This window comes from Sapajus apella, unplaced genomic scaffold, assembly GCF_009761245.1.
Source record: "Sapajus apella isolate SASKATOON/1434 unplaced genomic scaffold, GSC_monkey_1.0 scaffold13, whole genome shotgun sequence".
NCBI classification, from domain to species: Eukaryota; Metazoa; Chordata; class Mammalia; order Primates; family Cebidae; genus Sapajus; species Sapajus apella.
The window spans coordinates 23,033,128-23,059,305 of record NW_022436953.1 but is presented as its reverse complement, the minus strand read 5'-3'; the positions used below and the strand labels follow the sequence as shown (position 1 = coordinate 23,059,305).

General features: G+C 39.1%; 1 protein-coding gene across 2 annotated transcripts in view; it reads right to left on the bottom strand.

The window, feature by feature from the left end:
• INPP5F (inositol polyphosphate-5-phosphatase F) overlaps positions 1 to 26,178 on the bottom strand; it is a 108,668-nt gene that overhangs the window by 42,541 nt on the left and 39,949 nt on the right. For both annotated transcript variants that reach the window (XM_032281820.1, XM_032281819.1), the window contains exon 3: positions 5,957 to 6,093. In XM_032281820.1, the coding sequence (XP_032137711.1) occupies positions 5,957 to 6,093 (137 nt within the window). The remainder of the gene's footprint in view (positions 1 to 5,956; positions 6,094 to 26,178) is intronic.

The window sequence follows — 26,178 nt, the reverse complement described above, 5'->3', positions numbered from 1 at the left end:
AAAAAAAAAAAAAAAAAAAAAAAGAAATATTAATATGTTTTACTGTGGGGTAATGCTCCAGTATCACTTTAGAGTATAGAAAATACATGGAATAACCTTTGAAAACTCCAAAAAACTTGAATTCTAAAACAAATACGGCCCCAAAAAGTTCAGATAAGGATTGTGGATCTGTGTAACACAGTTCAAACTCGGAAACACCTTTACTGGAAGGCTTTCTCTTTGTTTTTTTTTTTGTTTTTTTTTTAGATGAAGTCTTACTCCTCTGTCACCCATACTGGAATGCAGTGGTGTGATCTCGGCTCACTGCAACCTCCGCCTCCTGGGTTCAAGCAATTTTCCTGCCTCAGCCTCCCGAGTAGCTGGAACTACAGGCATGCACCACCATGTCCAATTAATTTTTGTATTTTTAGTAGAGACGGGGTTTCACCATGTTGGCCAGGCTGGGCTCAATCTCCTGACCTCCTGATCCACCCGCCTCAGCCTCCCAAAGTGCTGGGATTACAGGCATGAGCCCCTGCACCTGGCCCTCTGTCGTTTTTTTTTTTTTTTTTTGAGGGGGTGTTTTTTTCACTTACCCGGGAGTGGAATGGCGCGATGTTGGCTCACCGCGACCTCCGCCTCCTGGGTTCAGGCAATTCTTCTGCCTCAGCCTCCCGAGTAGCTGGGACTACAGGCACGCGCCACCATGCCCAGCTAATTTTTTGTATTTTTAGTAGAGACAAGGTTTCACCATGTTGACCAGGATGGTCTCGATCTCTTGACCTCGTGATCCACCCACCTCGGCCTCCCAAAGTGCTGGGATTACAGGCGTGAGCCACCGCGCCCGGCATCTGTCTCTTAAAAATGATTTTTTCTAAATAAAAATTTTAAATTACTGGCCAGGTGCAGGGGCTCACACTTATAATCAGCACTTTGGGAGCTGAAGCAGGCAGATCGCTTGAGCCCCGGTATTCAAGACCAGCATGAGTAACACAGTGAGACCCCACCTCTACAAAAAAGAGAAAAAATAAAAATTATCCATGCACAGTAGCACATGCCTATAGTCCCAGCCACTTGGAGGGCTGAAGACAGGAGGATCGCACCACTGGACTCCAGGCCGTGCAACAGAGCAAGACCCTGTCTCAAACAATGAGATTACTATAAATGCAAATATTTTCAATGAATATGTTAGAATCTTCTACACAGTTACCTTTAGAACATAAAGTATAGAGCACTACCTTTCTGAAAAGGTTAAATTCGGTCCTGACAAAAAACAGGGATAAGAGAAAATTACTGCTTGGGATTCCTTCCCAGTTCTAAGGTATTTTGTTTACACAGAGTCGCAGGATTATAATGCACTGCATTGGCAACAGGATCACCTTCCCCTTTTCAGAGGCCAGGCCAGTTCTGTGTGGTATGTGGTTAGGTCCTTATCACAACAGCTCTGAAACACTCGATGTCAAAAAGAAAATAACACAGCCACAGGCTCCATAGCACTTCCCTAGTTTTTAAATTACGCTTGCAACTTACATCTCGTAACCAAGATTAAGGGTTGATGTTGCTGCTGTCATTTAAGAAGAGAGAAATAAATAATTTTATGTGAAAAGCTGGTATCTACATCCATCTGAAGCTAAAATTTTAAACAGATGTCTGATGGAAACTAAATATGGAAAATGATGCGGTTATCTATTAAGGCAATGAGATACAGCAGATAAGATATGCAGGCATGGAACATAAGCCTATACAACTTTAAAGGGTATTTTTTTCTAAAGAAGGAGCATCTATGTCCTCATTGTTTAAACCTTACAGATTCTTCATACTCTTATATAAATATATATAAATTTTTACTTTTTAGAGACAGGGTCTCACTCCACCATCCAGGCCGGAGTGCTGTGGTACAGTCATAGCTCACTGCAGCCTCAAACTCCAAGGCTCAAGCAATCCTCCTGCCTCAGCCTCCTGAGTACCTGTGACTACAGGTACACACCACTATACCCACTTAAGTTTTAAATTTTTTTTATAGAGACAGGGTCTTACTATGTTGCCCAGACTGGTCTGAAACTCCTTGCCTTAAGCATTCCTCCAACCTCAGCCTCCCAAAGTGCTGAGATTACAGGCATGAGCCACTACACCTGACCCCTACATCTCCCTCTCTCTGTCTCTCTCTCTCTCTTTCTGGAGACAATGTCTCACTCCATTGCCTAGGCAAGAGTGCAGTGGAGCATGATCACGGCTCACTGCACCCTCAACCACCCGGGCTCAGGTGATTCTCCTGGGTAGCCGGGACTACAGGGATGTGCCGCCTGGCTGTTTTTTGTAGAGACAGAATCTCGCCATGTTGCCCAGGTGGGTCTCAAATGATCCTCCTGCCTTGGCCTCCCAAATTGCTGGCATTACAGGTGTAAGCCACTGTGCCCGGCCTTTCTACATCATTTTTGTAAAATAGCACACTGTTTTGAAAATCAGTCTGGCAGTTCCACAAAAGGTTAGACCTATAATCCCAGCACTTTGGGAGGCTGAGGCAGGTGGATCTCTTGAGCTCAGATATTCAACACCAGCACGGGTAACATAGTGAGTTACCATTAAGACCGAGCAATTCCATTCCTAGGTACATACCACCAAGAGAGATAAAAACAAATATACCACCACCAAGAACTTGTATGCAAAATAGTTTATAATAGCATTATTCATAATAGCTAAAAGGTGGAAACAACTCAACTGTCCACCAACTGATGAACAGATAAAATGTGGCGCTTAAAAGCTATGCTAGGTGAAAGAAGTCCGTCACAAAAGGCCACATGATGTATGATTCCATTTATACGAGATGTCCACAAAAGACATATATAGAGACAGAAAGGAGATTAGTGGTTACATAGCGCTGGGGAGCTGGAGCTTGGAAGGAAATGAGGAGTGACTGCTAACAAAGACAGAGTTTTTTGGGGGGATGATGAAAGGTTCTAAAATTGATTGTGGTGATAACGACGTGACTCTGAATACACTAAAAACCACTGACATATACTTTAAATGGGTGCACTGTATGGTATTTGAATTATGGTATGTGAATTATTTTTAAAACTGGCAAACAAATAAGGCACATATTTGACATAAAAAGACAACAGAGGCAGAAAACTAGAAATTCTATTAATTTTCTAGTCTCTGAAATAAGATTGCATCTGCTCCAATTACAGAAACAGACTAGGCTTTAGCAAGTCTGAGAACAGTGACCATATAAAAGATGCTGCTGAAATAAATGCGGATTAAAACTAATACACAGACATCCAAATCAGAAAGTCATATTAAGGAGAAATAAGTAGTTTTAATAAAGTCTTCCTATGTTCTTAAAAAAATAAGACTAACGGAAAATATGTAAAAATGCAAAACAGAAAAACTATTCTGAAACATTTGAAAGTAACACTGGATCTCCAAAGAGCCTAGGTACAAATGGAAACACCCATCAAAACTCAGTAGAATACTGATAACAATTATTTCCAAGTGGGGGGATATTTTTTCTTCTCTTTTACAATGCACTGCATAATCAAAAAACACAATTTAAAAATGATTAAGCTTCTTAAAGCTCTTTTAAATTGAGTTATATGGAAATTGAAATAAAGGTACCAAGGTTTAAATTAACATGTTACAAGACAATAAAGTTGTGATTTTCCACACAGTGGTTCTTTGCCCTTCCTGCTGTTCACTGCTGCAAAGCTCCTTTGCCACAAAACAGAATTAAAAGGAAAGAAAAAATGGCACAAGCACAAATTTCTAAAATTATAATCGCTTCAGAGAAAGGTGTACCAAACTATTCACTGAGATAGGATCTGGAAATACTTTCTCTGAAATTACTTAAACTCCTAATTAGCAAGAGTCATTACGTATATTCAACTCAACATGAATCATGATTTTGCTGCCCCTAACAAGTGCAGCAGTGCAGCCCAACAGCTGTAAAAATAATTACATCAATAGAGGAAATCTCACTTTCCTTTTTATTTGAATATAATCTCTTTCCCTTAGACTATCAAGAGAGAGGAAAGGGAAAGTCTGAAGCATAAAGAAGTTCTTAAAGCTTTTATAATACTCACACTTTTGTGCTTAAAAACTCCATGTAAATGTTAGTTCCTAAAGCCATCTTGGCTTTTTCCCCATTTATTTAATAGTCAGCTACTAGTCTCAAAAAATGTTACAGATTGGTGGCCATGAAGGACATCAGAAAACCTCCCTGAAAGCTCTAACAAAGGCCCCAACCTGTTCTGGATGAGGTGTGACATTTAATTTCCCCAGAACTGGGAGTGCCAAATATGCAAATTGTGACTGGCAGATGGACAAAGTGCTGGACAAGCTGGTTCCCGGCTCTAAATCAAACGGCCAGAGACTCCACGCTTAGTGCTCAAACCTGAATGCCAGGCCAAGAGGTGCCCACCCTCAAGGGAAGGGTCTGTGATAACAAGCCATCCTGAATCTTGTCAGCAAAACCATCCAAAAGACATTGGCAGCAAATTTACTGGCTTAGGAAACTAATACAATTTTTGCTAGCCTGGCTGCTCTTCATCAAAAAAAAAAAAATGCAAACAAAAACTGCAAACGTCTGCTTTTAATAAGCCTAATTGCAACCTAGATTTTTCTGTCTCTCGATCAGCAATAGTGAATAGTGTTCTGGCATAAGTATCAATAAAAGGAGAATAATAAGAATTCCAAACTTTCTTTGATTCCTGTAACAAATAGTTAATATCAGAGTCCGCTTAAATTCATTTTAATGTTTCTTAAAATTCAACTGTCAAACTTCCAGTGACATTTGAAGCATAAAAATAACTTTATTTTTACTTATTCTTAAAGCACTTTAACCCTGTCCTCAAACTTCCTCCCCAAGAACTCTGCATGGAAAAACATGTGTTGAGTTGTGGGGCAGTGTGTGCTTTGCTATCTGTTACCTACTGTTCAGGTAACAGGGTGGCAGCTCAGCAGAGTGATACAGGACCAGGCTACCTGAGTCTAGATCCAGACCCCACATGTGCCAGCTGCATGGCTTAACCCTTGCCAGGTCTCCTTTATTTGTTTTTATTTTCTGAAATCTATTCACTGATTTTTTTTTTAACAAGATGAGGTATGGCTGTGTTGTCCAAGCTGGTCTCATACCCCTGAGCTCAAGCAATCTTCCGGCCTTAGCCTGTCAAAAAAGGAGCCACCCTGGTTTCCCTTCTTTATTTGTAGTAATGCCCACCTCCTGGGTTCTCCTAGGGACTAAATATTATCATCTATGTAATACACAGGCCTGGCACATCACATAGTGAACAAAACAGGCTATGGCTATATTAGAGTGATGACAATTCCTAAGCATCAAATCCCTATACTGAGAGCAAATAGAACAGAAATGCTTTCATGGGTTACTTCTACTAGGAGGCAGCACCTTGTGGTAAAACATGAGCCCTAGGCAATCTCATTGTTTTGTCCGTAAATTACTCTACTTATAGACTTGAGCTCTTCTCTAGAAAATAAAGAGATGACATTAGATGAGTGACTGTCTTCCTTTTAAAAACTTTCTTTTAAAACTGTAAGATGAATATATGCTTAGAAAGTTTTCAAGAAATGTAGATAAAAGAGGATATAATCAAAGTTCTCCTTTTCTTGACTCACTCCTTTTCCCTAAGAAGTTTTCAAACTGTACTGTTCAGAGCCCTAGAGCTCCCTGGAAACAGAAGGTGGCTTCCCAGGAGAGATCAAGTGGTCAGAGTCCCAGGGATTTCTCAGCACTACTTCAACCACAGCAGCCCTGCTTTTGTGTGTCTTCTATACTCGATTTCATGGATTTTGAGACAAGGGTTCCACTACTAAAATAAAGTTGAAAAATCATAGGATTAAATTATTTTTAAAAACATTACCCAGCTCTAAAAAATGCATGTTTCTGGTCTACTAAATGAAATCCTCATATTTGCTATTACATTTATATCAGGTTTCCAGAGAATTTCCCTTTATTTCACCTTACCTCTAGCTCAAGATCCTGAGGTTCCATTTCAGAAAGTGATAGCACAGCAATTTTGGTAACTTTACAGACCTCATGGTCTCCTGGGAGTTTGCCCACCAATGCCTTCTGCCGAATAAGAATAAGCCACCACGGAAGATCTGAAAGAGGAGAGTCATAATAAAGTCTAGCGTTCACAGAGTGCTACTGTTCCAACAAGTTGAAGGTGAATAACCTAACAATGATAACAAAGTGTGCATCCAAAATAAACTTTCAAAGGAAAACATGTCACAAAGACATAAAAATTACCTTTAAACATGCGAAAAGATGCTCAATCTCATTCATAATTAGAGAAATGTAAATTAAAACAATGTTGTGACACCATGCTCACCCATTAGACTGGGGACAGTTAACAAGAATGACAACACACATGTTGGTGAGGCTGTGAGAAAACTCAAACGACAGTGCAGGTGAGAATACTGATGACAAATGCAACTTTTCTGGAAGGAAATTTAGCAATACCTAACAATACAACAAATGCACTCACCTTTTAATCCATCCAGTGATCCCACCCTTGAGAACTGACCCTGAGGGTATACCACAACAACGAAAAGTGAAGCCTATTCACTGCAGCAGTTTATAATTATAAAATACTGCAAACAGCCTAATGTCCAGATACAGTACAGTGGTTTAATAAGCTATGGCACATCTATGAAATGGAGTACTATGCAGTTGTAAAAAAAAGTATTCTATAAATTAATGAGGTGGATGCATTAAGTAGATAAACTGAATATATTAACACCCAGAGCCATCCCTCGGTATCTGCGGGGGACTGGCTCCAGGACCCCCGTGGATACCAAATTCAAGGATGTTCAAGGCCCTTATGTAAAATGGTGTAGTATTCCTATATAAACTATGCACATCCTCTCATATACTTGAAATCATCTCTAGATTGCTTACAATGCCTGTATCATGTAAATGCTATAGTAAACAGTTTGTAAACTGTATTGTTTAAGGAATAATGACAAGAAAAAAAAGTCTATACACATCCAGTACCGATGCAACCATCCTTTTTTTTTCCAAAAATTTTCCATCCACGGTTGGTTAGCTCCACAGATACAGAGCTCAGTGGATACACAGGGCCGACTGTACATAATAAGGCTATGTTATAACACACACACATATATATATATATATATATGAGACTGGGTCTCACTCTGTCACCCAGGCTAGAGTACAGTGGCGCAATCTCAGCTCATGGAAGCCTCTGTCTTCAGCGCTCAAGCAATCCACCCACCTCTAAAGTAGCTGGGACCACAGGCATGCACCAACACGTCCAGCTAATTTTTGTACTTTTTTTTTTTTTTAAGAGATAAGGTTTTGTCATGTTGCCCAGGCTGGTCTCAAACTGCTGGGTTCAAGCAATCTGCCAGCCTTGGCCTCCCAATATGCTGGGATTATAGGCGTGAGCCACTGTGCCTAGTCAATAAAATATATTATTAAATCAAAGCATAAAAGAATACCTAGAGTGTACTACCCGCCATGTAAGAAAACAAATATATGGTGATATATATCTATACATACAGTCATGTACCACATAACGATGTTTCCATCAATGATGAGCTACATATGCAGCGGTGGTCCCTTAAAATTATAATGGAGCTGAAAAATTCGTATCAGTGATATCATAATGTAGCATGACATATTACACACATATTTGTGTGATTCTGGTATAAATCTACTGCACTGCTAGTGATATAAAAGTATACAACATACAATTATGTATGTACATAAGACATGATCATAATAAATGACTGTCACCAGTTTATGTATCTGCTATAGTGTTCTTTTTATCATTATTTTAGGTGTACACCTACTTATAAAAAAAGTTAAGGGTAAAAAGAAAATGTTTTTGCACAGCTGTACAATGTGTTTGTGTTTTAACCTAAGTGTTATTACAGAAAAGTCAAAAAGTTTTAAAAAATTAAAAAGTTTATAAAGTAAAAAAGTTACAGTAAGTTAAGGTTAATTTATTATTGAAAAAGAAAAAAAATTTGGGAGGACATGGAGGATCATTCATGCCTGTAATTCCAGCACTTTGGGAAGCTGAAGTGGGAGGATTGCTTGACTTCAGGACTTCAAGACCAGTCTGGGTAACATAAGGAGACCCTGTTCTACCAAAAATTTAAAAATTAGCCCCGAGTGGAGAAACGCATCTGTAGTCCCAGCTACTCGGGAGGCTGGGATAGGAGGGTCGCTTAAGCCTGGGAGGTTGAGGCTACAGTGAGCCATGGTCATGCTACTGCACTCCAGCTTGGGTGACAAGGCAACATCCCGTCTTATAAGAACTTTATTTAAAAACCCAGCCTGGCCAACCTGGTAAAACCCCATCTCTACTAAAAATACAAACATTAGCTGGGTGTGATGGCAGGTGCCTGTAATCCCAGCTACTCAGGAAGCTGAGGCAGGAGAATCACTTGAACCCAGGAGGTAGAGACTGCAGTGATCTGAGATCATGCCGTTGCACTCCAGCCTAGGCGACAGAGTGCACCTCAAATAAATAAATAAATAAAAGCAAAAGCAACAAACAAAAAAAGAAAAACCCCCAAAAAATAAAGAAAAAAATTTTAAAAATAAAGTCAGTGTCACCTACAGGTATGGTGGTTATAAAGTCTATAGTAGTGTACGATAATGTTCTTCACATGTGCTCACCACTCACTCACTGACTCAACCAGAGCAACTTCTGGTCCCGCAAGTTCCATTCATGGTAAGTCCCCAATACAAGTGTACCATTTTAATCTTTTATACAGTATTTTTACTGTACCATTTCTATGTTCAGGTGAAACTGCCCAACAATGCATTTCTCGTTAAGTGACGCACAACTACATGTATCCACCCATTTGTACAAAAACAAGAAGAGGAGAGAGAAACAAGAAGTCAGCGAGATTAGCTATATCCACAGGGTAAGTGGTAACGGGGTAGAAGGAAGAGGGGAATGGGAACAGGATGAAAGAGATGAGAAGGAAATGACAGTTCTTTGAGTTACACCCTGGCAAATGACTGGTCTCTGAGTAGAATTCTGACGCTTAGAACAATGGTAATGTTTCACATATCTCTTAAAATAAATAGTTCAAATCAACCAGAATGTGGGAGAACTTCAAACTGCAAACACAACTCTATTAAAAATTAAGAATAGAACTAAACTGTTGAAGATAGAGAAGAAAAAACTAACCAAATAACTTCAGAAAACTATTTGGTAGAGATAAAGACAAAAAGAACCATATGCACCATTGTACCCTGGTTACTAAATTTACTTTTCAGAAGAGTATGGGCTGGCGATTCTCCAACCACTTTATGTGTACACTAGGATTGAATAGAGAACTAAATATATTGAGGAGAATAGAGGGGAAAATGGTAAAACAACCTAAAAAAACCTTTAATAAATACAAGACAGAAAGAAGGAAACACCCAATCTTTCCAATCCAAATTTCTACTTCTCACAAGAGATTTTTAATTAAATGAAAAAGAGTCTATGAAAGACAGCATGCAAAAGCAATGTTTTAGATTATGAGACTACACCCTTAAAAAAAAATACTCCCCAATTATACCCTAAACCAAAAATGATTAAAATTGTGTTTCAGAAATTTATTATAGAAAAATAACATCATATATTTCCCAATTATATAAAAATATCACCACATATTTCCCATATAAAACAAAATTTTTAATGCATATACAGACTGGGCACAGTGGCTCAGGCCTATAATCCTAGCACCTTGGGAGGCCAAGGTGGGCAGGTCACATAAGGCCAGGAGTTCAAGACCAGCCTGGCCAACATGGCAAAACTCCATCTCTACTAAAAATGCAAAAATTAGCCAGGCATGGTGGTGCACATCTGTAATCCCAGCTATTCAGGAGGCTGAGGCATGAGAATTGCTTAACCTGGGAGGCAGAGGTTGCAGTGAACCGAGACGGTGCCACTGAATTTCAGCCTAGGTGAGACAGTGAGACTCTATCTCAAAAAAACATTTTTTAAAATAAATAAATAAATATAAAAAATAAAAATGATTTATAATATTTTCATTTCCCCATTTATTCTCCAAGTATTGATCAACTCTCATATTAGAAATGGTGCTTTGGAGACATGCTTTAAGCATTTCATAAATTCAAAGTTTGGAAACATTTTATAATTCCATATAAAGTAGGGTGGAAATTTAAAGTTTTAAGGCTTTTAAAGGCCATTTCCCTACTATCATTAAACATTAACCAAAGACCTGCTATGTGCTAGGAAATTAATCAGGCATGAACAGACATTGCCAAGCACCTTTTAGGGGATATGTGAAACATTATCCTTTAGGTGCCTGGTAACAAACCTAACATGCCATTCTTCTGAAAAAGCACATAACAGATAATGAACTATTGAATGTCAATGAATTTTGTTGAATAAAAAGACATCCTGCTCACATCTGTAATCCCAACACTTTGGGAGGCCAAGGTGGGCAGATCATGAGGTCAGGAGTTCGAGACCAGTCTGACCAACATGGTGAAACCCCATCTCTATTAAAAATACAAAAATTAGCCAGGCATGGTGGTGCATGCCTATAATCTCAGCTACTCAGGAGGCTCAGGCAGGAAAATCGCCTGAACCCAGGAGGCAGAGGTTGCAGTGAGCCGAGATCATGCCATTGCACTCCAGCCTGGGTGACAGAGTAAGACTCTGTCTCAAAAAAAAAAAAAAAAAAAAAAAAAATTCCTTACAATAGTTCTCTTAACTTCACAGGAATAATTTCTGTCTTATAGTGAACAATTTAGATTTGGGTCAGGCATGGTGGGTCATCCCTGTAATCCCAGCATTTTGGAAGGCTGAGGAGGGAGTATCACTCAAGGCCAGGAGTTCAAAAACAGCCAGGCCAACATAGTGAGATCCCAGACCTAAAAATTGTTTTTAAAAATTGGCCAAGGCCAGGTGCGGTGGCTCATGCCTGTAATCCCATCACTCTGGGAGGCTGAGGTGGGCAGATCACTTGAGCCCAGGTTTGAAACCAGCCTGGGCAACACGGTAAAACCCAGTCTCTGCGAAAATACAAAAATTATCTGGGCATGGTGGTGCATGCCTGTAGGTTCAGCTACTCAGGAGGCTGAAGTGGAAGGATCATTTGAGCTCAGGAGTTCAAGGCTGCAGTGAGCTATGAGTGCATCACTGTACTCCAGCCTGGATGACGGAGCAATACTATGTCTCTTAAAAGAATAAATATATAAGGAATCTTTATTTTATGACTCAAGGATCCCCCCTTCCCCTACCCCCCCAACACACAGGAGTGCCCTTCCTAATTTATATCTTCTTGCCCTGATTTGCTCTGGATTCATTTCATATCAACATTATAATTTATGATTTTAATAAATTCAACAATAACAAAAACACAACGTACATTATCAAATATACCATCTAATGGTATAGTAACAAAAATATAAAATTTTAAACTTAACACAGAACTTTTATCTCATATACAAATTCACTTGGAAAACTAAGAGGCATCTTGTCTTCCACAAAAACACTGGTATTGCCAATAAACTCAACTTAAATATTCAAATATATTCAAAAATAAAATATACATTTTTTGAGTTAACTACTCATATACAAAAATGTGAAAAATCTATGTGCTTCTTTTAAAAGATTACAGACTGACATTCAATCTGCCTTGCAGTTATGATGATTAAATCTGAGAAAATGTAAATAATCTCAAATGACAGAAACAAAGCTTTGTAAATAGCAGTCTTCCCTTTTCAGGCAGGCTTCAAGTATCCTAGACTCTGAGGCCGGAAGTCAGACTCAGATTTTAGCTCCATCACTTACTTTTTGTATACTTCAAAGCATAATACTTAGCTGCTCCAGTTCTCAGTTTTCTCTTATGAAAACTGGGATAAAGCTGCCTACTTCAGACAGTGGCTGTGAGGATTAAATAACAATTTGTATAATTCATGATATTATTCCTAAGAATTAATGTTTATTGAACATCTACTGTAAGTATCACAAGGCAATTTATGTCATAGTTTTAATACCACTATACCCTGCTAGCAGATTCCATTTCCAACCTATAGCTGAAAAACTGAAAAACATTCAAATAAGATGCCCCATCCAGGCTTGCAACTGGCTGATAGAATTTTTTTTAAAACTTCCTTTTTAGACATCTTCAAACATACATAAAAGTAGAGGGAGCAATATAATCAAATCAAATCCACCCACCATCTAGGCCCAGCAGTCATCAATGCATGACTCAGACTTCTATGACGTTCAACTTTTTTTTTCAATGACTCTGTCTGTACCTGTCTTTTAATTTTTAAAAAATTGCAAATCTAGAAAGTAAAGAAGAAATCCCATGGGCCTTCGGTTAAAAATCTGAGTTAGAATTGTATTTGAGGCTAGGCACAGTGGCCCACACTTATAATCCCAGCGCTTTGGGAGGCCAAGGCAGGCGGATCACTTTAGCCCAGGAGTTCAAGACCAGCCTGAGCAACATGGGGAAACCCTGTCTCTACAAAAAAAAAAAAAAAAAAAAAAAAAAATTTAAATTAGCCAGGCATGGTGGAGTAACCTTGTATATATGTACGTGTACACACACACACACACACACACACACGGAGGCTGAGGGTGGAAGGATCACCTGAGCCCAGGGAGGTCAAGGCTGAAGTGAGCCTTGATCACACCACTGCACACTCCAGCGTGGGCAACAGAATGAGAGACACTACCAAAAAAAAAAAAAAAAATCTAAAAAGATTTTAGATTCTAGCATAATCAAATATATGTAATATTTTTTATTGCTTTTTACCGTTAAGGAAACCTAAAGGGAAGTTGTGTGAAGAAAAATTCCAACCACCTATCATCATACCATTTCCTTAGCAGAGAGAAATTAAGGTAGATTACTTAGATTACAACGTGTAGATATCTATTTCCTTACAAATTTTACTTAGTTTTTTAAATTTTTGATCAATGTGTAAGACTGAAACAGTGAGGAAGAAAACTAGCATCGTGCCTTTACTATGTGCTGTATATTTTTCATTTGCTAAACCTCAGCCTCATGGAAAAAGCATGGACTCTAGATGTAATATAAAAGGTCAAAAACTAACTAGAGATATTGTAAAGAAAGGAAATATTATATATTTTCCAAAGTTTTTAAAACCTTGAGAAATCAATAATATATTAATAGATGGAGTCCACCTATGTGGCCACATATAAATATTAAACATAAAAAAAGCATTAATATAGGACACTTCCATATGTAATAGATAAAAGGGTGTCATAACATTAGCAACAGGGGCAATAAAGCTTTCGGGACTAATTCCAACTAAGCAATGTCTAGGTTGGGAGTGGTGGTTCATGTCTGTACTCCCAGCACTTTGGGAGGCCAAGGCAGAGAGATTGCTCGAGCCCAGGGGTTCAAGACCAGCCTGAGCAAAATAGCCAGACCCAGTCAAGAAAGACAGAAAGAAAGACACAAAGAAAGAAAGAAAAGAAAAGAAAAGAAAGACACAGAAAGAAAGAAAGAAAGAGAGAGAGAAAGAAAAGAGAAAGAAAGAAAGAAAGAAAGAAAGAGAGAGAGAGAGAGAGAGAAAGAAAGAAAGAAAGAAAGAAAGAAGGAAGAAGGAAGGAAGGAAGGAAGGAAGGAAGGAAAGAAGGAAGGAAGGAAGGAAGGAAAGAAGAAGGAAGGAAGGAAGGGAGGGAGGGAGGGAGGGAGGGAAAGAGAAAGAAAGAAAAGAATCAAAAAAGAGAAAAAAGAAAGGAAAGAAGGAAGGAAGAATATCTACATGAAAAGCACCACAGAACTTTCATTTAGAGCATACAGAAAATAAATGTGTGAAAGCACCATGTGCCTAGATGCACAGGTTCAATACTTCAAATTTGTTGGTCTCTCTCAAATTAATATAGAAATTTAATACAATTTCAATCAAAATTCTAATGGGGCTTCTAGGAAAATTTAAATATATTTTAAATTTGACTTGAAAGATTAAATGTGTAAAAATATCCAGTAAAGTCCAGGCATTGGTAGCTCACTTCTGTAATCTCAACACTTTGGGAGGCCAAGGTGGGCAGAACCCAAGGTCAGGAAATTGACACACCATAACATGGTGAAACCCAATCTCTACGAAAAATACAAAAATCAGCTAGGTGTGGTGGCGCACACCTGTAGTCCTAGTTACGAAGGAGGATGAGGCAGGAGAATCATTTGAATGCAGAAGGCAGAGGCTACAGTGAGCCGAGATCGAGCACTGCACTCCAGCCTGAGCAACAGAGCAAGACTCTGTCTCAAAAATATCTCTATTTCTTTATCTATCTATCGGCATGGGGAAGTGGCTCACACCTGTAATCCGAGCACTTTGGGAGGCTGAGGCAGGCAGATCACAAGATCAGGAGTTCAAGACCAGCCTGGTTAATATGGTGAAACCCAGTCTCTACTAAAAATACAAAAATTAGCCGGGGATGGTGGCAGACACCTGTATTCCCAGCTACTCAGGAGGCTGAGGCAGAAGAATCGCTTGAACCCAGGAGGTGGAGGTTGCAGTGAGCCAAGATCATGACACTGCAGTCCAGCCTGGGCGACAGAGTGAGACCCTGTCTCAAAATAAAATACACACACACACACACACACACACACACACACACGTAAATATATATATAAATTATAAATTTTGAAAAGAAATTGAGACTATTCATCTTCCTAGACGGCAAAATGTACTATAAAACTATGGTAATGCCAGGCATGGTGACTTGCACCTGTCATTCCAGCTACTTCAGAGGCTGAGGCAAGAGGATTACTTGAGCCCAGGAGTTCAAGAAGTTGGCAGTGAGCTATGATTGCATCACTGCACTCCAGCATGGGGGACAGTGAAACCCAACATGGGAGACAAAGCAAGTGGGAGGAAAAAAAGCATGGCAATTAAAACTTGATACTAGTAAAGGAATAGATAAATGTATCACTAGACTAGACTAGACTAGAGAAGCCAGACACAAACCCATGTACAAATGAGCATCTCATAAATGATGACAAAGAAGGGAAAAGAATGGTATCTCAATGAATGGAAATAATAGACACTGGAGATTCCAAAACAGGGGATGGTGGGAAGGAAGCAAGGGATAGAAAAGCATCTACTGGGTACTATGTTCACTATTAGAGTGATGGGATCAACAGAAGCCCAAACCTCAGCATCATGTAATATACCCATATAACAAACCTGCACATGTACTCCCTGAAACTAAAATTTAAAGTTTTTATTTAATTTAAAAATTAAAAAAAATAGGCTAGAAATGGTGGCTTATGCCCGTTAACTCCAGCACTTTGGGAGGCCAGGGTGGGTAGACTGCTTGAGTCCAGGAGTTAAGCAGTAGTCTGTACAAAAAATACAAAAATTAGCTGGGTGTGGTGGTGCACATCTGTAGTCCCAGTTACTCAGGAGGCTGAGGTGGGAGGGTCGACTGACCCCAGGAGGCAAAGGTTGCAGTCAGTCGAGTTCGAGCCACTGCATTCCATCCTGGGAAACAGAACAAGACCCTCTCTCGAAAAAAATAATAATTTTTAAAAATTAAAAACAATGTTGAAATAATTAGTTCTCCATATGAAAAAAAGTTAAACTCTTACTGCAAGCCATACCACAAAATTAATTGTAGATCAGCTAATTGCTAAAAATATAAACAAAACAAAATACAGCAGACTCTTTATCATCTCAGAGCAGAAAGACCTTTGGAAGCCTGATACATAATCCAGAAGTCATAAAATGGACACATTTGATTACATAAAAATAAAACATATCTGGGTGGTAAATCACACTATAAACAAAATGAAAATCAAATGACAAACAGGAAATCACTTGCAACACATGGTATGCTAAAGGTTAGTATCTGTGAAATATAAAGAGTTGTATCAATCAATAAAAAAGTAATAGGTTTCCTCTTGGTAATTTTCCATCCACAGATTCCTACCACACTCCTTTGCTTTAAATCCCCACTTGTCCTTACTATATTTCGAATTGACCACAGTCCTAGACAGAGGTTTCTTTTCCCCTTGTGCAATAGTTCCTCAATAAAATATGTATAAAAGAAAAAGGTAATGTCCCCAAAGTAAAAAAAAAATATGAATCTGCACTTTATGGAGGGAGTATAGATGATAAACATTAAAAATATAATTAAGCTCAGCAATAATCAAATAAATATACATTAAAATAGGAAGATCACTTTTTCTCTATCAGATTGTCAAAAAGAAATCTCTTTCTTAAAGAGTGTTGGAGATGCATCAAAATTCAAACTGTGTGTATGCTTTATCCAATCTGTTCCTCTCCTAGAAATGTATTCTATATATTTGGGAAGGTTGGGAAAATGAAGACTGTAAGCATAATAATTATGTTTGTTTGTAAATGCACAAAGAAACTCTGGAAGGATTCACAAGAAACTAATAACGATGGGTGCTAGGTTGGATGAAGTAGGGGAAATTGGGCAGATAGGGACAGGGGAGTGAGGGAGGCTTCACTGAATACCTTTTACTACCATTTACATTGTTACACCATGCACTTGTACTACCTAAAAACTTAAATTTAAACAAAGTTCCTTTTGAAGAAACAACCCAAACATCCATCAAGGAATGAAAGAACAGCAAAACGTAACTTATCCATACAAGGGAATATTATTCAGCTATAAAGGAATGAAGTGCTGGTACATGCTTCAACATAGATAATCCTTAAAAACATTGTGCTAAGTGAAAAAACTCATCACAAAGGTCACGTACTGTACAATTTCATTTATGTGAAATACTGAGAACAGGAAAATCCCTACAGACAGAAGGTAGACTAGGAGCTGAGGTTAGTGGTTGTCAGGAGCTGGGTGAAGGGATGACGAGAAATAACTGGCCATCTAAGAGGTTTCATTCCTGGATGCTGAAAATGTTCTGGAATTAGAGAGCGGTAAATGTTGCATAACCTTGCAAATCTACTAAAAACCACTTAACTGTACACTTTAAAAGGGTTAATTTTATGGTATGTACATTAAATCTCAGGTTTTATTTATTTATTTATTTTTAAAAGCTCCTTCTGAAGAACAAAAGAACTTGTTAGGAGTCTTAACTAAAGAAGAGGATAAAAAACTAAAAAGTATACTTTCTGCCAAAAATGGAGGGTAGGACAGTACAGTCCATGAATTCTTAAAATGTATCAACACTAGTGAAAAGATGTAGCTGTATGGAATAGTGTTCAAGGGAATAATTGAAATTAACACAATGAAAAGAAAAATCATGAACTGAACACTGAGCTATTTCCAAGCAAAAACAATACTCACTCTAGAAAATAAAACAAACAATAAAACCTCATGGAAAATAACAGCAATCTCTATTCCTGTAATTAGTTTGCCTTTGGTGAAATAAAACACAACACCTGTCACATAAAAGCCTGGGAAGTCCAGCAGGAATGTGTACATTGAGCTACAGGGTTTAATGATCTCTATTTTTTATACTTAGAATTAAAACGAGACAAACGTAAAAATACAGCATCACTACTGTTTGGCAATCCGTATCCATCAGGCATAATTTTACAATACAATTTTAAAAAGCACCAAAGCAGTTATGTATTTATTTCTTACCCAAGAGGAAAAGAAACTTGGTTCAATTAAAGCTGCCATTTTGAGATCAAGATATAGAGTATAACAAGGAATAAAAAAATAATAGAATCTAGCAAAGTCTGACGGCATAAAGATTTTTTTCAAACTTTTAAAACATATTACAATAGGGGGAACCTTGCCTCTTCCAGGAAAAGAGATATAAGGAAACCTGACTTCCCCAGCAAGATTTAAAAAAAAAAAAAAAAAAACTGATTAGGAAGTGATTACCTTGAAAAGCATTACCAGTACTGCAAACAATAGTCCTGGAAAAAGTTCAATTGCTTGACTTAGAAAGTGACTCACTCAAAAGGAGATGAGCAACTGTAGGATAAAGATTTTCATTCAGCTTTAGAAAAAAAAGTTTTCTCCTGCATTATGGTTCTCTGGAGCAACAGAACCAAGAGGATATATAAGTAAGAAAGATTTATTATTGGAATTGCCCATGTGACTATAGAAGCCAAGAAGTCCCACAACGTGCCATCTACAAGCTGGAGAACCAGAATAGCCTGTGGTGTAATTCAGTTCAAGTCCAGAGGAATCCATGGTAAAAGTCCCAGTCCAAGTCCCAAGGCCTGAGAACTGGGAGGCTGATGGTTTAAGTCCCAATATGAGTCAGGAGGCTTGAGAACCAGGAGCTCTGACATCCATGAGCAGGAGAAGATGGATGCCCAGGCTCAAACAGAGTCAATTTACCTTTCCTTTTTGGTTCTGTTCCAGCCCTCAATAGATGGGATGATGCTCACCTACACTGGTGAGGATGGATCTTCTTTCCTCAGTCAATCAACTTAAACACAAGTCTCTTCTGGGAACACCCTCACACACATGACCAGAAATCATTTTGTACCAGCTTTCTGGGCATCCCTTCCCAGTCAAGTTGACATATAAAATTAAACATCACTGCCAGGTCCAGTGGCGTGTGCCTATAGTCCCAGCTATTCAGGAGGCTGAGGTAGGAGCATCACTGGAGCCCAGGAGTTTGAGACCAGTCTGGGCAGCATAGTGAGACACTGTCTCAAAAAGTAAATCAATAAAGAAAATTTTTAAAATTAGCCTACTCCTTACTTATGACCTTACCTCTAAGGGTATTTATATATTTCTAGACATGGCTAACCATAGTATTGACATACAGAAAATATATACATTCAATCCACCAATGCATGTCCAGCAATCATTTTTATTTTTATTAACATTATATAGGGAATATATAAATACATCTCAATAAAACTAAAGTTCTCTTTAACCATTATTCCCTACTCCATGGAAATTCTTTAAACCTAATCCAAACCCTGCTTTCTTAGTTCTCTCACACAAGAAAAACAAGAAAGTAACTGGTTACCATTCTTGGCACTAGTCCTTTTAATTTTACTTGAGAACTTAAAATGATTTATGTTCACAGCATACAACCATATTTATTTTGTAGGTTCTATTTTCACTGCTTTTTTGGACACTTTCCAATTTATCTCTATAAACATTTGTGTGAGGAACAAAGGTAAAAAGGAAGGGAAGGTGCATTTACTAATGAGTCTCGGGTGTTTACTTCCTTTAGTATGCCCTAATACTTACATTACATTCCTGAGGCCAAGAGTTACCTTTCCTGGGTCCACTAGAATAGTCACAGAGAGGCTAAGAAATGGTGAAACATAATGCACCCATCTGCCTGAACACTCAGACGGTTGTGCAGTTATGACTTAAGGGGCCAGCCCAGGTGAATTTGTAATTTTCTTTTCTTTTCTTTCTCTCCCTTTTAAGAGACAGGATCTCATTATATTCCCCAGGCTGGAGCGCAGTGGTTATTCACAGGCGCCACCCCACTGCTAATCAGCATGGGATTTCTGACCTCCTCTGTTTCTGATCTGGGCCGGTTCACTCCTCCTTAGGCAACCTGGTGCTCCCCCCACTCCCAAGAGGCTGCCATATTTGATGCCAAACTTAGTGTGGGCACCCACATCAGCATAGCTCACTCCAGCCCAGAACTCCTGGGTCCAAGTGATCCTCCCACCTCAGCCCTCTAGTAGCTGGGACTACAGGTGTGCACCACCATACTCTACAAGAATTTATCATTATATTGACATGCCAACAAATACTAACCCAAAGACAGAGGTGCATACCATATACTCAAAAGTCTTTTGTAACATAATATTAAATACAAATATTTATTGGAGGGCTGTGCTTCTGCAGGTTATGCTCAAAGCATCACAGAAGGGTCTATATTTGCATCGGATACATCAGAGGATGGAGACATGTTGGTAAAGAAGGAAAAAGATAATCTGAAAAGGGGAAAAGTCTGCCCGCCTTTCCTTTCTTTTCTGTCACATTGCCAATAGGAACATTCACATTCCTCTGTCATTTCAAATTGAGAATCTCAACTAAAAAATGTAAGCCAAATGACTTGCTGTTTTTTAATATATATTTATAGTTGGTTTTGAGGTTATACTTAGGTGCATACAAATTTCAAATTGTTCTGTCTTTCTGGTGACTTGAACATTTTGTTATTTTTGAAATGATTCTACTTCTTGCCTTAAAGTCTACTTTGCTGTCAGCACAGTGACACCAGTTTTCATTAGGTTAATGTTTGCAGTTTCTACACTTTTTTGTATTCACGTATCTAAGGCATTTGTCTTGAAAGCAGCATGTAGATGGATTTTTTTGTCTTTTTTTGTGTGTGTTTTGCACTCAGAAAATGATTCCGTTCCAATGCAGTAGATGGATTTTATTGTTTTTCCAGTAAAAACACCTCTGGTTTTTAATTGAAGCATTAAGTCTACTCATTTGTTATGTAGTGACTGACAAATTTAGGAATCAAACTATCATCTTACTATTTATCCCACTTGTTCCATACATACCTTTCCTTGCCTTCTTTTGGATTAAATTTTTAAATCATTATTATTCTGCTTTTCCTTTATTAGCTTTTCACAATATTTTATTATTCTGTTAGTGGTTACACTGTAGGGGATAACATAAGCACTAATTTACAAAAGCCTAATATAAATTCGTACTTTTTCCAGATGCTGGACAATGAAAGGACTTAGAATACCAACTCCTTTTCACTCCTCATTGTTACTATTATTGTTGTGTATTTTAATTCCACATTTAAATTTAAGCCCCATATGACAAACTCACTTAAATTTACTAATTTATTTCCCCTTTCCATTGATCTTCATTTCTTCCTATCCCTCCACATTCCCATCTGAAATCATTTTCCTTTTGCCTGAAAATGAGAGCTCTCTAGTTTTCATTCTCGTTTTTTTTTTTTTTTTTTTTAGGGAGACTGAGTTTTGCTCTGTTGCCCAGCCTGGAGTATAGTGGCACGATCTCAGTTCACTGCAGCCTCCGCCTCCTAGGTTCAAGTGATTCTCCTGCCTCAGCATCTCAAGTAGCTGGGATTGCAGATGCCCTCCACCATGCCTGGCTAATTTTCATATTTTTAGAAGAGACGGGGTTTCACCATGTTGCACCAGGCTGTTCTCAAATTCCTGATCTCAGGTGATGCTCCCGCCTTGGCCACCAAAATGCTGGAATTACAGGCATAAGCCACTGTCCTGGCCCTCTCTAATATTTCTTTTAATGCAGAAACTGCTGGTGACAAATTATCTCAGTTTTTGTTTGTCTCAAAATGTCTTTATTTTTCTTAATTTCTGAAGGTATAAAATTCTGGACAGGCACTTTGACGATGTCATTCCATTGTCTTCTGGCTTCCATTGTTTCTATCAGGACTTACTACATGTCTTTGAATTTAGTATTTTCTTTGACTTCTTTTAGGATATCTTCTCTGTCTTTGGTTTTTATCAATTTTACTATGAGGTAACTAAATGTGGTTTTATATGTTTTTCCCCTTGGATTCAAAGTACTTCTTGAATCTGTGGCTTGTATTTATAGTTGGTTTTAGAAAATTCTTGGCCATTCTTTCATCAAATACTTCTGCTGTCAGAAACAGAACCTCTGATTAGTTTACTTGATCTTATTTTTAAAGTGTATGAAATATCTGTAAACGACCCTGTGATGGTTAATTTTGTGGGTCAACTTGACTGGGAAGGGATGCCCAGATTGCTGGTAAAACATAATTTCTGGGTTTGTGTATGAAGATATTTCCAAAAGAGATTTGCATTTGAATTGGTAAACTGAATAAAGACTTCTCTCACCAATACAGGTGGGCATCATCCAATCCATTGAGGGCCAGAATAGAACAAAAAGGTAAAGGATGGGCTACCTTGCTCTCTGAGCTGTGACACCATCTGCTCCTGCCTGCAGACATAAGTGCTCCTGGTCAAGCCCTTGGATTCCAGGTGAGATTTACACCATTGGCTCCCCTGGTTCTCAGTCCTTTGGGCTTGGACTGGAACTATACCATCAGCTTTCATGGTTTTCCAGCTTGCATATGGCCAGACTTTAGGACCTCTCAGCCTCCATAATCACATGAGCCAATCTCTGTATATAATAATTCTCTTATAGATGTTAAATCTCTCTCTACACACACACACACACACACACACACACACACACACACACACACAGAGAGAGAGAGAGAGAGAGAGAGAGAGAGAGAGAGAGAGCGCGAGAGCGTGCACGCGCGCACGCCAGGTACGGTGGCTCACACCCCTAATCCCAACACTTTGGGAGGCTGAGGCAGGTGGGTCACCTGAGCTCAGGAGTTTGAGACCAGCCTGGGCAATATAGCAAAACCTGTCTCTACAAAAAAAAAAATACAAAAATTAGCCAGGTACCATGGCGCGTACCTGTAGTACCAGCTACTCGAGAGGCTGAAGCATGAGAATCACTTGAACCCAGGAGGTAGAGGTTGCAATGAGCTGAGATCTCCCCACTTCACTCCAGCCTGGGAGACAGAGTTTTGTTTTTGTCTCAAAAACAAAAACAAAATCCACATACAACTTTTAACTCTCCCAAAACTTAACTATGAAAAGCCTACTATTGATCAGAAGCCTCATTAACAACATAGTTGATCAACACATACTTTGCATGCTGTATTATATACTGTATTCTTACAATAAAGTATGCTAGGCCGGGCATGGTGGCTCACACCTGTAATCCCAGCACTTTGGGAGGCCAAGGTGGGCGATCACCTGAGGTCAGGAGTTTGAGACCAGCCTGGTCAACATAGTGAAACTCCATCTCTACAAAAAAATACAAAAAATTAGCTGGGCATGGTGGCGGGAACCCATAAACCCAGCTACTCAGGAGGCTGAGGCAGGAGAATCGCTTCAATCCGGGAGGCAAAGATTGCAGTGAGCCGAGATCATGCTACTGCACTCCAGCCTGGTCAACAAGAGAGAAACTCTGTCTCAAAAAAATAAATAAATAAAGTAAGCTAGAGAAAAGAAAATGTTATTAAGAAAACCACAAGTGGCCAGGTGTAGTGGCTCACACTTGTAATTCCAGCACTTTGCAAAGCCAAGGCAGGTAGATCAGCTGAGGTCAGGAGTTCAGGACCAGCCTGGCCAACATGGTGAAACTCCATCTCTACTAAAAATACAAAACATTAGCCAGGCGTGGTGGCACATGCCTATAATCCCAGCTACTTGGGAGGCTGAGATAGAATAGCTTGAACCTGGGAAGCAGAGGTTACAGTGAGCCGAGATTGCAACATTGCACTTAAGCCTGGGCAACAAGAGCAAAACTCCGTCTCCAAAAAAAAAAAAAAAAAGAGAGAGAAAGAAAAGAAAAGAAAGCCATAAGGAAGAGAAATGTATTTACTACTCATTAAGTGGAAGTGGATCATTATAAAGGTCTTCATCCTTATCTGCATGTTGAGTAGAGTGAGGAGGAGGAAGGAAGAGCAGGGTTTAGTCTTGAGGTCTCAGGTGTGGAAGAGGCAAAAGAAAATATACTATACATGAATCCACACAGTTTAAATTTGTATTGTCCAAGGGTCGACTGTGTGCATGTGTGAGCGCGCGCACCTGTGTGTGCATGCATTTGCACGCATGTACACTATTGGTTCTGGAAAGCCCTAATTCAGATTTTGGTAGCAAACAGCAGGGGTGCTACTATAACAAATATCTAAAGATGTGGAAGCAGCTTTGGAACTGGGTAATGGGTAGAGGCTGGTAGAGTTTGGAGGTGCCTACTATTAGAAAAAAACCTACATTACCCTGCATGAACCTTTAAAGGTGGTTCTGGTGAGGACTCAGAAGGAAGAGAGATGAGCTGAAGAAAAAGCCTCAATCTTCTCAGAGAATTCCTAAGTAATTCTGTGCAGAATGTTGGTAGAAAACATGGACAGTAAAGAGCATCCTAATGAAGTCTCAGATTAAAATAAGGAACATGTTATTGGACAACATGGAGGTGACCCTGGTTATAAAGTGGCAAAGAACTTGGTTGAAGGGTGTGCATGTTCTAGTATTTTGTGGAAGGGAGGACTTAAGAGTGATGAAATCAGATATTTACCTCAAGCAATTTCTAAGCAAACTGTCAAAGTTGTAGTTTGGCTATCCCTGCCTGATTATGGTAAAATGCGAGAAGAGGGCTATGACTTAAAAACAGAACTGTTAAGCAAAAATGAAGCAGAACTTAAAAACTGGAACAGTTCTGGCCATACTACGGAAATTTTAAAAAGGACATGTTCAGGGGAAAACACAACAGATGTGCCCAAGTCCCTCTGATAAGGAGAGTAATATGGGTGTGAACCATGGACTTGATACGCCACCCCAGCAGGAGAACGGCCAGTGTGAGATGAAAGGGAAGGAACTGGGAAGGAATGAAAGGGAAGGAACTGGGAATCTGAAAGGAAGGAACTGAAATGAAGGAATGAACTGTCCTCTTGGGTTTTACAGGCTGGGACCACAGAGCTTTTTGGCAGAGAATGTGCACTATTCTTCAAGGTAAGGCAGAACAATCCCAAAGGTGATTAGGAGATCATCAGGGCTGCTTTCTGGGTTTCAAAAGGCATAGGCAGGGACTGCCTTATTTTGAACAGGCAAGATGGTGTCTGCCCAATGCTGTGGGGATAGGAACAACCAGCAGGGCCCTAGGGGCACAACCCTTCCAGGGTAGAGCTGTGGAGGTAGGCCCCCCCACCTCAGCAGGCCTGGAAGGTAGGGCCTCTACCCCAGTGGGCTTGGAGTGCAGAACATGGACCCAGTGAAGATTATTCTCAAGCCTTAAGATCTCAAGGAGTTTGGCTTATAGTTTGGACTTAACAGGGCTCCATTACCCCTTTCTTGTTTCCTATTTCTCTTTTGAAATGGAAATGTCTAGCCCATGTCTGTCCCACCACTGAATTTTCTAAGTACGTAACTTATTTGGTTTCACAGGGTTTGCAGCTGAAGAGCAATTTGCCTCAGGATGAATCATACCTTGAGTCTCACCCACATCTGAGTTAGATGACATTTAATCAAGACTTTGGATCTTTTACTTTACAATTGATGCTGGAATGAGTTAAGAGTTTGGGGCTGCTGGGATTATAATGAATGTATTTTGCATATGAGAAGAACATACATTTGAGGGGACCAGGGACAGAATATTACAAGCTAAATGTTCATGTCCCCCTAAATTCATACAGTCATCCCTCAGTATCTTCAGGGGCTTGATTCTACAACCCCTTATGGATACCAAAATCCTCAAATGTTCAAGTCCCTTATGTAAAATGGCATAGTACTATAGTTGCATATACCTATGCACATCCTCCTGTATACTTTAAATCATCTCTAGATTACTTATAATACCTAATACAATACAAATGGTGTTTAAATCGTTGTTTTATTATTTGTATTTTTTTTCCTGAATATTTTCGATCTGCAGATGTGGAACCTACAGATAGGGAGGAACCTGACTGTATGCTGGAATCCTAATCCCCAATGTTATGGTATTAGGAGGTGGGGGCCTTTGGTAGATGATGAGGTTATTAGGGCTCCACCATCATCAGTAGGATTAGTGCTCTTATAAAAGAGACCCAGGAGAGCTCCCTCATGCCTCCTGCCACGTGAGGACTCAGTGAGAAAAGGCCATCCATGTATAAAAAGCAGGCCTTCACCAAACATCAACTCTGCTTGGGCTTTGATCTTAGCCTGCCCAGCCTCAGAGCCATCAGAAATATATTTCTGTTGTTTATAAGCCACCCAGTCCATGATACTCTGTTAGAGCAGCCCAAACAGACAAAGAGAGAACTATTATACACAGTAGACCCTTGAACACCACAAGTTTAACTGCATGGGTCCACTTCCATGGAGATTTTTTCCAATCAAATGCAGACTGAAAATACAGTATTCATGGAATGAGAAATCCACACAAAGAACCAACTTTTCATATATGTAGGTTCTACAGCGCCAACTTCAGGACTTGAGCATGTATGGATTTTGGTATACATGGGTGGTCCTGGAACCAACCCCTCCTCCTCTTACCAAGGGGCAACTGAACTATAATATTAACGTGCTAAGAGAAACTAATAATTAGGAGAGTATCTTAATAGTTTACTCCAAGGCATATTGTGTTCTAATTTTAAGTATTCTCCTTGATTTACAAATCTTTGATAGGAATGTAAATTGAGTCCTAAGTGTGCATAAAACCTACTTCACTGATATCTGATGAATAAGCTATTAATCAGCTTTTAGCACTTTTTTTTTTTTTTTTTTTTTTTTTTTTTTTTTTTTTTTTTTTT